This window comes from Dreissena polymorpha, chromosome 1 (genome assembly GCF_020536995.1).
Source record: "Dreissena polymorpha isolate Duluth1 chromosome 1, UMN_Dpol_1.0, whole genome shotgun sequence".
Classification (NCBI taxonomy): domain Eukaryota; kingdom Metazoa; phylum Mollusca; class Bivalvia; order Myida; family Dreissenidae; genus Dreissena; species Dreissena polymorpha.
In genome coordinates this window covers 201,894,383-201,909,655 of record NC_068355.1, presented here as the reverse complement: position 1 = coordinate 201,909,655, position 15,273 = coordinate 201,894,383, and the positions used below count along the sequence as shown (strand labels likewise).

General features: G+C 37.2%; 1 protein-coding gene across 35 annotated transcripts in view; it reads left to right on the top strand.

The window, feature by feature from the left end:
* Window positions 1-15,273, top strand: part of LOC127864620 (zinc finger and SCAN domain-containing protein 10-like) — a 154,560-nt gene that overhangs the window by 14,383 nt on the left and 124,904 nt on the right. For all 35 annotated transcript variants that reach the window (XR_008042150.1, XR_008042151.1, XR_008042152.1 and 32 more), the window contains exons 2-4: window positions 11,035-11,226; window positions 12,786-12,942; window positions 13,950-14,675. Coding sequence is in view for 31 of the 35 variants with exons in the window: in XM_052404443.1 (XP_052260403.1) it covers window positions 11,137-11,226; window positions 12,786-12,942; window positions 13,950-14,675 (973 nt within the window). In the remaining 4 variants the exon portion in view is untranslated. The remainder of the gene's footprint in view (window positions 1-11,034; window positions 11,227-12,785; window positions 12,943-13,949; window positions 14,676-15,273) is intronic.

Sequence of the window (15,273 nt, the reverse complement as noted above, 5' to 3'; positions counted from 1 at the left end):
AAGAACACTCAGGTGTGTTTGTTTATATTTAGTCTATTAACTGTCATTCAATACATTGAAAAACTGCTGCTATTGATCACAATAAATACTTGCTTAACTGTTTACTTTGCATCCTCAGTATGTTAAATGTGAAGTTTAACAGGTTTTTATAAAGAAATATTGTTATGAAGTTCAAAAAGTTGTTTATTTTAATGTCTGTTTTTATGTTTGTCATTGCGTTATGCGCGCCATTCGCATAGTCAAAATCAGTCAACAGAATTTCCTCCCCTTTGACTTTGCCTCAATCACACCCCTGTTTGCTCGATAATCGTAGCCGTTGCTATTGACGCGTCGCTATCTTATCGCAATCGTGATACACCGGCTATCTCCGGACTACTCCGATTGATTCATGGAATAAATCGTCTGCTGATCCTAAGTGTTCTTATCGGTTTCACGACCACGTGACCCCGCCGCGAGATAGCCCGATAAAGCGCAAAGTTTCCAATCTGTGTTATCTATAGGTCTTTGTTTCATCCAATATAAATCCTTGTATAGTAAAGGGTTCATGTTATCTCCCTTGAACTGGAGGTTAAATTCAACTATGTTTGTAACTGAGTTCGAACACAAAAATTAAGTGTGTAATATGCGCAAAACAGTAAGAAATGAAATTGGAAATAGTAAGAAGATGAAGCAAAAAAAGAATTATAACTATTATAACTCAAAATATTAGAATCAACAGTAACAAAATACCCCAAAAGTAAAAGGTACGAAATAGCTATGGTATGAAATAACAACAACAACAACAATGCCAAAATGGCTGCCTTTGAGAAAATGATCGCTCCATGTCTATGATTTTAAATGTTATACAGGTAATTTTTGTGATCTAAGTTCATATTTGTCAAACAACAGGTAGATACCAGATATATACACTTGTAAATACTGTAATTCCCATAATAATATTTGTATTTATTTTTCGTTATGGTTTTTACAGACCGGAGTTTCAGCGTTCAGATTTATTCTGAATGCGAATTATTTCAGCTACCGTTCGCCCTGGATCGTTTCGCCCTAATTCATGGGTCGTTTCACCCTAGTTTTTTTTATATACTGCATTTCAAAAGGAGTTATCTTTAGCTTGTCACAAGCTGAATGCATACTTCATTTTGAACATTAACAACGATGTTTAGGATAAGGGGTTAATACATGTAAGAAGCACATAACTGGCCATCACCTTTATTGTTTTCTGCTATGTTTACTATATAATGTGCACACAGCGAATGTTACACCTTACATACCAGTCCGTTTATGTACCGGCACACAGTGCTCCAGCTGGGATTTGAAAAGGGCAGGGGGGCTTTTTTGTGTAAAGGGCACTTTGGACGCGCAGTATTTTGTCAAAAGGGCACTTTCGAGCGCGGGGGCATTTCTGGAACGCTTCCTCTTGCATGTTAATTTATATTTTATTAATAATTGTAAGAATATAATATTCCCATTATTATTAAACAATTCAAATATAATGTCTATAATGAGAAATAAATTATTAACAATGTATTGTAATAAGATATTTATTAATCATCAAATTAAAAAAAAAAAAAAAAAATTTTTAAGGGCAGGGGGGGGGCCTAGGAAGGGCAGGGCGGAGGTTCGGGAGGGCAGGGCGGAGGTTTGGGAGGGCAGGGCAGGGCGCCCTTCAATTTAGGCCTAGCTGGAGCACTGGGCACATTATGTACCACTATTTGACACTTTATGTACCATATTTATAATATATACAGGCTGTCAAGCGGTCATACTTTTTCCTACTTTTTCCTACTATTTCCTACTTTTTCATCAGGATCCTACTTTTTCCTATTTTTTTACCAAATCTTCCTACTATTCCTACTTTTTCATTTTCAATGGAGAATATTTTTTTTAAAGAGTTTATTTAGTAAACTTGCAGGATGAATGAATCTATGGCATGACTGTATCCCTGTTAATGTGCATCCATCTAGATGAGACCTGACAACCCATGCTGACTGTCTGCTAGCACCTTTTCAGGTGCCTTGTTTACTTTCTTAGCATTTGTACACTGCAGACTTCACTACCTTACACAGTGATGCAAGAGCATTGTCTTATTCCAGTTTTATTTTGTTTCCATTGACAACAATTTGACCAAACCTTATGCATGTTTACATGATATTGCTGTTTGGAATGTAGAGATATAGAGATACATGTATTGTATAAGTGGTTATGTAATATGGAATTTATTACACAAGTTTTTGGATAAAGATAAAACTGATGCTTTGCCGAGTTTTCATCATTTACAAATATAATGTAATAAATTCTGTATTACATGACAACAGATAAGATGTTCTATTGATATCATAGGTACATCATGTTTAGTAATTAAAGATAAATGCACAGGGCCTAAATGCCCTGATTCATTTTTATGCTCCCGGTAGGGTGGCATATAGCAGTTGTACTGTCAGTCTGTTTGTCTGTCTGTCTGTCTGTCTGTGTGTCTGTCCGAAAACTTTAATATGGGCCATAACTTTCGCAATATTAAAGATAGCAACTTGATATTTGGCATGCATGTGTATCTCATGGAGCTGCACATTTCGAGTGGTGAAAGGTCAAGGTCATCCTTCAAGGTCAAAAGTAAAAAAATACAATCCAAGGGAAGTAATAAGCTTTAAAAAGGAGATAACTTTTAAACCTGCAAAATGATATATTGAAATTTTATTTCAAAGCGGCGCAATAGTGGGCATTGTGTTTCGGACGAACAAAATTCTTGTCTAATGATGCCATAGCTAGTAAGGTAACTTCAAGGTGTTAAAGCAAAGTATTAAAATTATTAAAGGGCATCATTACACTCCCGCGAAGTCATCAATAATGTAAAAGCCATTATTTGAAACTGGAATAAACAATGTAGTGCAACTGTTTAATTGCCCAATCAGTGATGTCATAAAAGATGTCAGGTGATAAGGTCCTATCTCCAGTTGCATAATCTGCTCTGCAATGACCAGTCATTTTGAATGTAACTTAAGTCATTATAACTGCACCCTATTGTCAATTTAAAGGTTTCACAATGTAGCTGTAGCAGAGCATTGACACTGCTTTATATACTAGTATTAATCTTGTACAACAAGTTGGTGTATCACTAAATAAATTTGGTCTTCTGCTTAAGGATATAACATGCACAATATATTACCATTTTTATATCGATACACAGAAGACCTCTAACCACTTATTTGATGATACACCAACATGAACAGCATCTAATTACATGTATACTTCTTTATCAGGTTAGCTTTGCTTGATACTTTATTATCATAGATACGCTATAAGTGCTAAAATGCCTAGTGGGAAAACAAAGTTTAACCATTTATGGATGGAGAAGTTGGACAACAGTGGAAAAACACTTCGATCATGGTGAAAGAGAGATACCGGCAATGAGTTTGCAAGATATTGTACTGTCTGAATGAAGTCCATCTTGTAGTAATTCTGGTGCTTATCAACTGATAAGTCATGCAGATGGATAAAAACACAAGGAAAACATGAAATACATGCATGATAATTCACAAAAGCGTTTGTTTGGAAGTGCCCCAAAGCCAAGCAGCTCTCAGGGTGGTGGGGATAAATCTATTTGTATGCAAGTACACGTACATCCATCACACAAGGAACAGGTACAAAAGGCTGAAATCTTCTGGGCTCTTAAGGAAGCTTCAAGTGGGTATCCATACAGAACATGTGATGGCACTCATGCTCTGTTTCAAGCTATGTTTCCTGGACCTGTGTCTAAAAAATTAGTATTATGTATTCCTACTTTTGAGGGAAAAGTTCCTACTTTTTCCTACTTTTTTCCTACTTTTCTTGCAAAAGTAGTTCCTATTTTTTCCTACTTTTTGAAAAAAGGTCACTTGACAGCCTGTATATAGAGAAAAATAATATATGGTTTAATATGATTGTGTGCATGGGTTTCCACAGGCCATTTAACAGTCCCTCACCGGGGCGCTTGAATTTCGAAATCAGAGTCCCCGGGGCGCTTGGAATTTTACGATCAGTTTATTTTTACAGTAAAAGAAAATGGAGAATGTCAAGAAAATCAAGGTTTCTTTATCAGTGTATCAATATTCCCTGTTTTAAAAGGGCACTTGGTACCTACTTTCGCATGTAATCGCAACAAACACCACATGGGGTCATAGATAATCCACTGATAGGAGATAGCATGACGCGCATATCGATTATTCTAGCCTCATTACACAGTCATTTTTGCTGGCACGGATGTATCACAGGAAACTCTCAGGTAACTTTCCAGTCGTCAAACTGTGATGTTCATCGTCCAATCGTTATGCGAATGCTTATGAGGGCGGGTTTAACTATCGACAATTATTTTTGATTGACGTCGGGCACGAAGTAAGAGTTTATTGCAGCTTGATTAGCAAGGAGTTGTACCATTCACGTAATATAAAACCAGTAACTAAAACAGTACATTAAAGACTGTTTCGGGCTATCATCACACCTTTTTACTGTAAACAAGTGTTACTCATGACATATAATTAATACGAGAAATTAATTGCAAGTGGTAAGCAATTACTTACTTGTAGCGAGTAAGTTGTGCAAATAACTCCCGGTAACAATTATGCGATAACAATTTAATTCCAGTACATGTTTATTTCATCATGTCCATTTATAGAACTGATAACCTCGTTTTTCTGACATTTATTAGACACGTTATGCGCTTTAACAAATAATCCTTGAATTAATTACGCACAACTGTAAATGTTTCGTTCGATTTTCAAATGAGCATTATCAATTTGTAATCCGAAACACGCTTCTGAATTTTAAGGCTAACGCGACATTAATAAATTGTAGCGCCAAATAAACAGTGTATTATCCTTTGTCTCAATTAAAAGCGCGCGAAAAAAATGCAGACATGTAGAATGTCGCATGGAAAGTGTGGATGTATTTTGTGCTGTATAAAAACATGAACATCATGTCAGGCGATTTACGCGTGTTCTGTGAAAAAAAAACGCCCTGATTGGACGATATTTCATCACATCTTTAAATAGTAACACATGCCAAAATTTATTTGATACTTAAGAAAATATGGCGATTATTTTTTTTTATTCTTGAGCACTTTTATCATAAATATTTACCAGAATTTGCTTTAAAACTGGAAAATACGGGATTATCGGGTAATGAGTAGCGACTGGAAAAGTAGTAAGTATGCAGTAATAGATAGAAGGTATGGTTGATACGGATATATTAAGGAATTGATCGAGACGGGATTATGCGTATCTATGCGGGAAAGGGTAAAATATAAATAGTCACTTAAAATTTATTTGATACAATAGAAAAACGGCAAGGTTTGTGTTAAAGAATTAATTGAGAGCTTTTATCGTCAGTATTTACCAGAAAGTGATTAATAAAATCGGAATAAAAGGGATTATCGGGTAATAAATTGAAACTTGAAAAGTAGTAAGTATACAGTAATAGAGTCGGGTTGAAACGGATGTATTGGGGACTCGTTCAAGTCGGGATTTTACTATCTACATGTACAGGGAAAAGTTTAAAAACAATTAAACAATATATTATATATTTTTAAATGACTGGGGGATTTTCTTGAAGAGTCATAGCGCACCAAATGACGTCTTTTGACGCTGTTTTTATTTGAGTTATAACGCACCACAGAACGTCAATTGACACGTTTAATTTTAAAAAATCAACGTCAGGAGGGGACAACCCGCCCGAAACACCCCTATCAACCCCGGGGCGCCTGACAAAAATCCTGTGGAAAGCACTGGTGGGTTATTAATAAAATGTATTTTGTGTGATATTATTTATGAATTTAGACTTATATATTGCCATAGATTATAATTCAGCAATATTTTATTTAGTACTAAGAACTGAGGTAATAAGTTTCTCAGGTTTATATCTGAAACAGTTTTAAAAAAAAAATATTTACCCAAACACATCAATTTAATGTGTTAAAATAAAAAAGTTATTTGACTTACTCAAATTTGACTCAATCAACACTTGAGTCAAATTAATCAAAGTTGTTTGCATGGGTAATTATTTCCCTGATTCATACTGCTATGAATGAATGGACAATATAACACCTATCTAATATTTAGGTGGAACGTAAAGTTTCAAAGTGGTACATACCCTGTAAAAGGACTGGTACTTAAAAGGACTGGTACATAAGGTGTCACATTGCACACAGCAACTAAAACGTCCTGCTAAAGCAAAGTTGTTTATTATATACACTTTCTGCGAATATCTTGAGATCAAAAGATGCAAACTAGCCTAAAGTTTATAAACACAATATAACTCCTTTATAATATCTTCTTTTGATGTTTCTATGCTATTAATTAGCCAATCATCTGATCAAACATCTTCCGATCTAAGTTTGTTGGAAATAATTTTAATTGGCATATCAACTAATCATACCTATTCCCAATGACCTACGGACCCGTTCCCAAAATGAACCGAACCCGTCCCAATTTCCGGAAAAAAAAATCCCGGTCAAAATCGGGTTAACAATCCCAAAAAACGCCAACTTAACGTATGTAAACACCGTTATAACTTGCGGCCTATTTGACTTCTCAATCATTGACTGGTTTAAACATTTAACGTTACATTTGTACATTAAATATGTGTATGTTATTGCGAAATATAAACCAGTCTGAATTTTCTTATGCTTCCGGCAATATTCGCCATGAGAAACAATAGTAAGCATTACAGAAAGAAATTAAAGCCTACTGCATTCAAAAGCAAATCGTTAAGCGATTTTGGCTTCTTAAAAAGTTTGGCGTCTGTTTCGTCCACCCATTCCGCTCAATACACTGCAACAAAAATTGTCGAAGATGACAGTAGCCAAATGCAGATTGATGACAAACATGACAAAGCTATTTGTACCAGTCCTGGTGTCTGGACTGTGATGAGCCCAGAAAGACGCCATTCTTGATATATTCAAAGCAGATGAAAACAAAGAGCTCTGTCTGTAACAATCTGTGTTCTGATAGCATGTTGTTGTTTGTGCAAGACTGTGAATAAAAAATTATGTTGCTCTTCTGTGTCATTTAAAGCTGACAAAAATTCAACAAAGTCTTTAAAATACCATTCTTCAATTGGTACAATTCACAACTTAACTTTTCCCAGTTGGAATATTTCGCGACTCGTTTTTTCCCAATTTGATGATTTCATGACACGAACAATTCCCAAAGGCATGGGTACGGGACCCGTTCCGAATTGGGTGAAAAAAATCACTGCCTATGCCAAACTAATTAATCGTGACACTTAGTTTGTAACATACTGTTTCCATTAAATAATTGCAATTACAATCAAACTGTAATAGTACATTGCAATAAAATAAGGGCGAAACAACCCACTTGTAAGGGCGAAATGACTCACTGCGAAACGACTCACTGCGAAACGACTCAGGGTGACCTAGGGCGAACAGGTTTAAGGGCGAAACTACCCGATAACCTCGCTTGATCCTGTTGAATTTTGGAAGCTTCGTTAGACTAGTTCTTGAATCAGGGCTTTTCACCCTTGTATAACAAAGGCCGAAATTCGGCCCTTCCCGATTGAAAATAAGGTCATTTTTTTCCCAAATTGATAGAGAAATTTCCCAAATTGAATTTTATTTTTATTTTTTTTACTTATACATATTGGGCATCTCCCAAATTGAAAGCAATGAGCTCTATTATGATTAAGAATGCACCACAAAGTGTCTTTTAATACTTCTGCACAATGAAAAAGACCCTGTTTCAAAAACTTTTAAAAACAAGGTCGTCCCAAAATGAGCAGTTATCGCGCATGAAATTCCCAATTTGAAAGGCTATGGCCTCTTCCCAATTTCCTGATGAAAAGCCCTGTGAATGCTAGTATGAGCGTTGATGACAGGGGTCTTAATATTCCGGATTGATCCGGAAATCCAGATTTTAAGGCACCAGGGTCACTTTTGAGATCAATAAAATTCAAAGAGTTTTGTGGGGGGGGGGGGTGTAAGGAGCGAATCTTGGTTAATTTCTGTTCTACAGAAGGCGATTCCTGCGTCAATATCTTAAAATTTATTAGTATATTTATCCTGTGAATTCTCCAATCGAATGCGCCAAGTATCAACAAAGCGTTTATCAACATGGAGTTACGACGAAAAATATCCCAACTTTTAAGGTAAATTTTGACCACGTTACCTATGTTTAGAAGCTTATAAACGTAATTATTTTTATATTTTTATTGTTTCTTTACATAAACAATTAATTTGATAAACGGTGACATTGGAACAAAGAAAAATGACAGTGAATCTTACTTTGCATAAAAGGGTGGATGTGGGGTGGTAAATTTAGCCACTCGATGAATAATTTATGATTAGGTTTTCTTGTAAAAGCATCAGTTTTTAGATGGAAATGGTGCATATTATGTATATTTATGTAATATTCTTTAGTGCTGTTTATATTATGGGCTAAGGTCGTACTTTTAAGTGATTATTTTTTTTTTACAAAATATTTGGTTAATGTAATAGATGTTGAAAATTATATAAGTAAATTCTTGGAAAAAAATCTTTCTTTTGCTATAGCAAAATGCATTTAAAACTGCTTGGAAATGCAATATAGAAGGGTCTGCAAATGATTAAAATCGTCCGAGGCTTTACCCAGTGTCCGACAAATCCATTGCCCGGAGCCTGGGAGCTACCAAAATTTTTCATCGGGCTAGGGGAAATTTTCCAGCTGACGCCCGCCGGGCTACTATAAATCTATAAGAGTGGTAGCCCAGTTTATTGACAGACATACGTAGAATAAACACGCTGTTTGTACACTGTGTATTGCTTATAATCCGATAACAGTTGCAATCAATTATCTAATCAGTCGCCGATCAGTCTTAAACAGTAACAGTGTATTTTAATCATCCAATCAGAATCAACATTTGTCGTCTGCTAATAATATAATGAGATCCGGTTGGATAGTTGGCGCACATGATGCAACATCATTTCGCAGTTTTGAATTCTTTTTTAAACGCAACAATGAGTAATAGCGCAATGTTTTTGATGTCATAAAATATCCAAGGACGCCAAACATTAAATAAATCAAAACAATAGCGGATTCTTCAAAACGGTAACGAAACCGAAAATGAATATTAATGACAACTTTGTGAACGCCGTTAACACCTGCTAATTAGTTTGCATTGTCAATTAATAATTGGATTCATCGACTGTTAATCAATAATCCCATATATGCCCGATTTATATTTTTAAAACCAAATTATGGGTGGGTAATATAGACGATAAGAGTCATAAACACAAACGTTGTGTACAGCTATTTTAGGTTACAAAATTCTACATTTAAGAAATGAATTTCTTTGTCCTGATAAAAAGCGCGCGAAAATTGGCGTGCGTGTATTTATTTGTAAATAAAAAATTCGTAGCGGGTACAACATTGAGATAATTTAATTTCCATTAAAAGTTTCGTTGTGAATTTCAACTAAAGTACCGGGGTATCTCGCGAATTATTTGGCATTGACATTTTCTCTTAAAATATCATGTAAACACGCTGTATCGTTACCGTTACGCTGTATCAGTTCCTTCATTATTGAAACAATTATTGTATTGTATACTGACTGCACACAAGTGTCGTAACATACGGATGCAATACGTAAATTCGGACAGTATTTAAAGTCGGATAAATGATTTAATACTCTTGATTTCTTGAAAGTCGGTATTTGTTGTTAAAAATGGCAATTGCATTGATTAACACCATACGAGTCAATCGTATTGATCATCTAAACGCTTTATTTATGTTTACGACTTAACGTGCTGTCCGAATTTAAGTACACATACATGTGCACATACATGTAATATCTACATGTAGTATATGGTTTTCTTTGGTACATTTACATTTAAGTACACGGTGCCTGTACTGTAACATTAATTTACGATATTGACTGTGTACATCAGACTTGCTGTTTTATGTATATGTATGTATACATATTATGTATATGTAAATGAAGAAATAAAATAAAGATGAACACCTGCCTCTTATCATTTTGTAGGAAAACTTTATGGGCTACCAAATATTTTTATTGGTAGCCCAGTGGGCTACCTGAAAAATAAGAAATTTGTCGGACACTGTTTGCCCCCCCCCCCTGGTCCCCCTAAAAGGGCGCTGCCCCATTACCCTGCTGGTGGCCTGCGCGCCCCCAGACTCCCGGCTTGTTTTCAGGATTGGCAATCTGGTCCTGTTATGACCCCTGTTATGAGTTCATACATACAGCACAAACTTCTTCCTGATAAAACCTAATTCATATTACCATGTGAAAAATTAAGTCCATGATTGTCTATAAAATCGATTTAAATCAACCTAAAACACAAGGTTGTCTATAAAATTGAATTCAAGCTTAACACCCCTAAAACATCGTAACAAATACAATCTCTGTTACCATTTACATTAATTTCTGGGTGTGTGTGGATAGATGCTCAAAACAAAGAATTGTTTAAAAAAAACATAGTCAAACCAAAAGCTGAAATTTTGAATTTACAAAGTCATTTTTATTTAATTATTATTTCATTTTGTATCACTTCTAATCTGATCTTTTTTATTTCTTTTAATCTACCCTCATAGGCCCATTAAAAAACCCTTTTTCATTTTCAATATATATAATATTTTTAACAATAGTGCAGACGTTTCCATCCTAAAATTTCAACATTTTGGGGTGCAAATATCTGGGGAGGAAACGGTTTTGGGGTGGAAACATCTGACATTCTAAAAATTGTTCGCAATGTTTCATTTTTTCCTTTACTTTTTTTGTCATTTGGGAGGCAAGGGCTTCTTTCTTTGATGAAGCAACACACTTTTTAAACCATGAATTCACCTTTGAACAGCTACAGCCTGAGGTCTGAATCCAAACAAGATATGATCAATTTGGGAGAAAGTAACTTGGTTTTATTGGGAACTTCGTTGTGTAAAAGTTGTCATATTTAGAAGATATTTTCCAGTTTGACAACAGTTTAGTCATTTTTATTGGGAGGTGAAAAAAATGTCACCGAGTTTTTATGCTATATTATATATTTTTTATTTTTAGATTACCATCTTACAATTCGAAGAAACACCCACCTCAACCGGCTCATTGCATAACATCATATTATATTCAACTCCAACATCTGCGCTCAACCAACATTCCAAGATGGCAACACCCGACATGGACGTCATCAAAGAGGTGCCGGGCTATCGCGTTATACTGAAGGCCGTCCTAAAGTCTCAGATTCAACAACTGGTATGTCTGTGAAATCTTTGTCTGTGACGTGTTTGCAATTGACTTCATGTGATTATGATGTCATTTCCTTTTCTTCATTATCCCCACGCTTTTTGAAAAAAAGGTGGGGATATTGTGGTTATCTCCGTCCGTCCGTCCGTCTGTCTGTCCGTCCGTCCTGGCCACTATCTCCTCCTACACTAAAAGCACTAGAACCTTGAAACTTACACACATGGTAGCTATGAGCATATGTGCGACCCTGCACTATTTGGAATTTTGATCTGACCCCTGGGTCAAAAGTTATAGCGGTTGGGGTGGGGCCGCGTCAGAAATTATCACTCATTTGTTTAGGTTATTTTACATTTACTTCTTTATTTCTACACCGATTCACTTCAAATTGATACTGGACCTCTCTTATGACAATACGGTCAATCTCAACCATGCATGGCCCCATTCCCAACCCTGGGGCACCCCGCCCACATAGGCCACACCCACCAAAAATTTCCATTTACTATAATTTTTTCATTTCTACACGGATTCACTTCAAATTGATACTGAACTTTTGTTATGACATTAGGGTCAATCTCAACTATGCATGGCCCCAATCCCAACCCTTGGGCGCCCGCCCACATAGGCCACACCCACCAAAAAATTCCATTTACTATAATTTTTTCATTTCTACACGGATTCACTTCAAATTGATACTGAACTTCTCTTATGACATAAGGGTCAATCTCAACTATGCATGGCCCCATAACCAACCCTGGGGCCCCGCCCACATAGACCACACCCACCCAAAATTGCCTTTACTATAATTTCTTCATTTCTACACCGATTCACTTCAAATTGATATTGAACTTCTCTTATGACAATACAGTCAATCTCAACTATGCATGGCCCCATTACCAACCCTGGGGCGCCCCGCCCACATAGACCACACCCACCCAAAATTGCCTTTTACTATAATTTCTTCATTTCTACACTGATTCACTTCAAATTGATACTGAACTTCTCTTATGACAATACGGTCAATCTCAACTATGCATGGCACAATTACCAACCCTGGGGCGCCCTGCCCACATATGTCACACCCACCAAAAATTGCCTTTTACTATAACTTCTTCATTTCTACACCAATTCACTTCTAATTGATGATGAACTTCTCTTATGACAATACGGTCAATCTCAGCTATGCATGGCCCCATTACCAACCCTGGGGCACACCTAGGTCAAACATTTGGCGTGGGGATACGCGTCGGCCTCTGCCGCGCCATTTCTAGTTACAAATGTTTTACTCCTGATGAAAGTCTTTGACCGAAATGTTGAGTAAATTGATATTGAACAGCTATGAAGTTGTTTTTCTGTTTTCTATAATTATTTACTAAAGAAACAACACAGTTTCATGAATATAAAAGATTATGTCTTAAATGAACATGTATGCAAATCCTTAGAACATTACAATAGGACCAGTTTATGTTAGAATTGCATTGCAGTGGCTTAGAATGCTTTCATATGATTTACAAAGAAATTATCTTTATTAGCTTGCAATCAGTGATCCCATAAAAAGTTCTTGTTTTCAGATTGAACAACTTGCAAGTACCACCAACGAGGAGTCGATCATCCTTACAGCCAGCGTGGCTGATGGAACCCTGAGTCATCTCGGCTCAGACTCGGCCAAAGGCTTCCTTGAAGATCACGAAGACGTCAAGTCCCAGTTCCTCGGCTACTGTTTAAAAAGTAAGTATTGGCTTTGTTTCTTTTTAGCTCAGCTGTTTTCGGAGAAAACCCAATGTATTGTTATAGCCAGCTGGTCGTCTGGCGTCTGTCATCCACCGTCCGCGTTGTGCTCAAACCTTAACATTGGCTCTAAAATCAACGTGCCCTCCTACAACTTTGAAACTTCATGTGTAGATGCACCTTGATAAGTTCTACACGCCACACCCATTTTTAGGTCACTAGGTCAAAGGTCAAGGTCACTGTGACATCTAATATAAAACTTTAACACAGGCTCTAAAATCCAAGTGCTTCCACATACACCTTTTAACTTCATATGTAGATGCACTGTGATCAGTTCTACACACCACACCCATTTTTGGGTCACTAGGTCAAAGGTCACGGTCACTGTGACCTCTAATATAAAACTTCTGACAAGCTTTCCTTTATTCAAAACTGCACCCACAGGCGAGCGTTGGCACTCGCTATGCGGTGCTCTTGTTAAAATAATTTTATTCCTGTTTCCAAGACTGATCAATGTTGCTGTCAAAACGAATTACCTAATTTATAACCTGCGCAACAGTGTAATCAATATGTTTAATGGCCTGAAAGCCCTGAAACTTGTTTATGCCCCCGGATAGAATGATGGAGGGTATATTGTTTTTTGGCCTGTCTGTCAGTCAAGTCATTCATTTATTCATTCATTGTATGTGTGTGTCCCAAAACTTTAACCTTGGTCATAACTTTTGCAGTATTGAAGATAGCAACTTGATATTTGGCATGCATGTGAATCTCATGAAGCTGCACATTTTGAGTGGTGAAAGGTCAAGGTCATCCTGCAAGGTCAAAGATCAAATATATGGCTTCAAAGCGGCGCAATAGGGGGCATTGTGTTTCTGACAAACACATCTCTTGTTTTGCAATAAATTGGCCTTTTTCCAGAATGTCATTAGCCTCTTTTTGGTGATTCAATTTCATTTTCACTTACAATTAGTTTATATGAACCTAATAAAATTTGTGTTTCTCATCAGGCCACCACAAGAGGAAGCAAGAGCAAGAACAAAGGGATCGGGAGGAGGAAATTAGGAAGGCACAAGAGGCTGAAGCCGCTTCCTTAGCATTGCAGCAACAGCAAGCTCTATCCATTCAGTCAATGGGTAACATGCCGGGCTCCATGGGTTACATGCCTCCCCGGGGACCAATGCCGCGCTTCCAGGCCACAGCACTATCACCGCGGCAACAGTTTCGGCCTCCAGGGGGAGGGTTGCGACATCAGCCGTATCCAGTGACCCGCCCCATCCGAGCAGCAGCTTCCCCAGTCAGATCTCCAATGAAGTCACCAGCCAAGCTTGATGGCCAAACGATCAAGTTAGAGCCGGACGACGAAACCTCCAACCAAAGTGCAACTAGTCAGCCATCTTCACCATCATTACATCAGAACATGAAATCTGAACCGGGAACCGACGATGCAAACTCTGAATCATCCTCATCACACAAGGAGCAGAATCAAGAAGGACTTAGCTTAGGAGCAGACTTGTCTAGTTTAGTGTCAGGTGATAACAGTGAACATGATCCAGACGTCAGTGTTAAACTTGAAGCAATATCTGAAGCGGAAATGGACTTGGAAATAACTGGAGTAGAGCCTGGGAGACCTATGCAACCCCAGGATTGGGGCGCTAATGACTCTGTGGGAGCGAACTTTGACCCAACTGGTGCTACTGGTTCCCAGGCAGACATGACAGGGCAGCAGGGATACAGTAAGTGCTACGTTTTCTTTTACTCAACACCATTTTCCACGCTGTTGTATGATTTGGTTTATTTATCTCTTGAATTCTTAATGGGTAGCTTTTAAACTTTCATGTTAAAATGGTGTGTAAATTGTCCCATAAACAAATCTGTATGCAATTGAAAGTTTCAGTCAGTTTGGCAATCATTCAAATAAGATGTGATAGAGATAAACCATGGATTAGAATTCCTAAGTCCGGTCGTTAGTTTTAACATACCAGTATTTATTTTCGCTTGATTGAATTAAAAGCCAAAGTCTTACTTAAATGTCACTGAGTTCATGTCCGGCTTGAACCAGTACTTGGTGATACTGGGGTAGATTTAAAGAACGATCCCTCAGTGACCATCACGAGTATCCCATAAGTAAGCCAGCTGCAAAATTGTCCGGTTGTTGATCAAAATAATAGCTGGAGTATATGCTGAAGTGTGACTGTCCATGCAAGGCAAGAGTAGCAATTATACATATGACTGTGTACCAGTGGCCACATATTACAGGAAACTTGACTAAGTTATGTTGGGAGATAATTTTACATCCCAGGGCCCTCAATCCATTTTAGGGGGAGCGGGTCG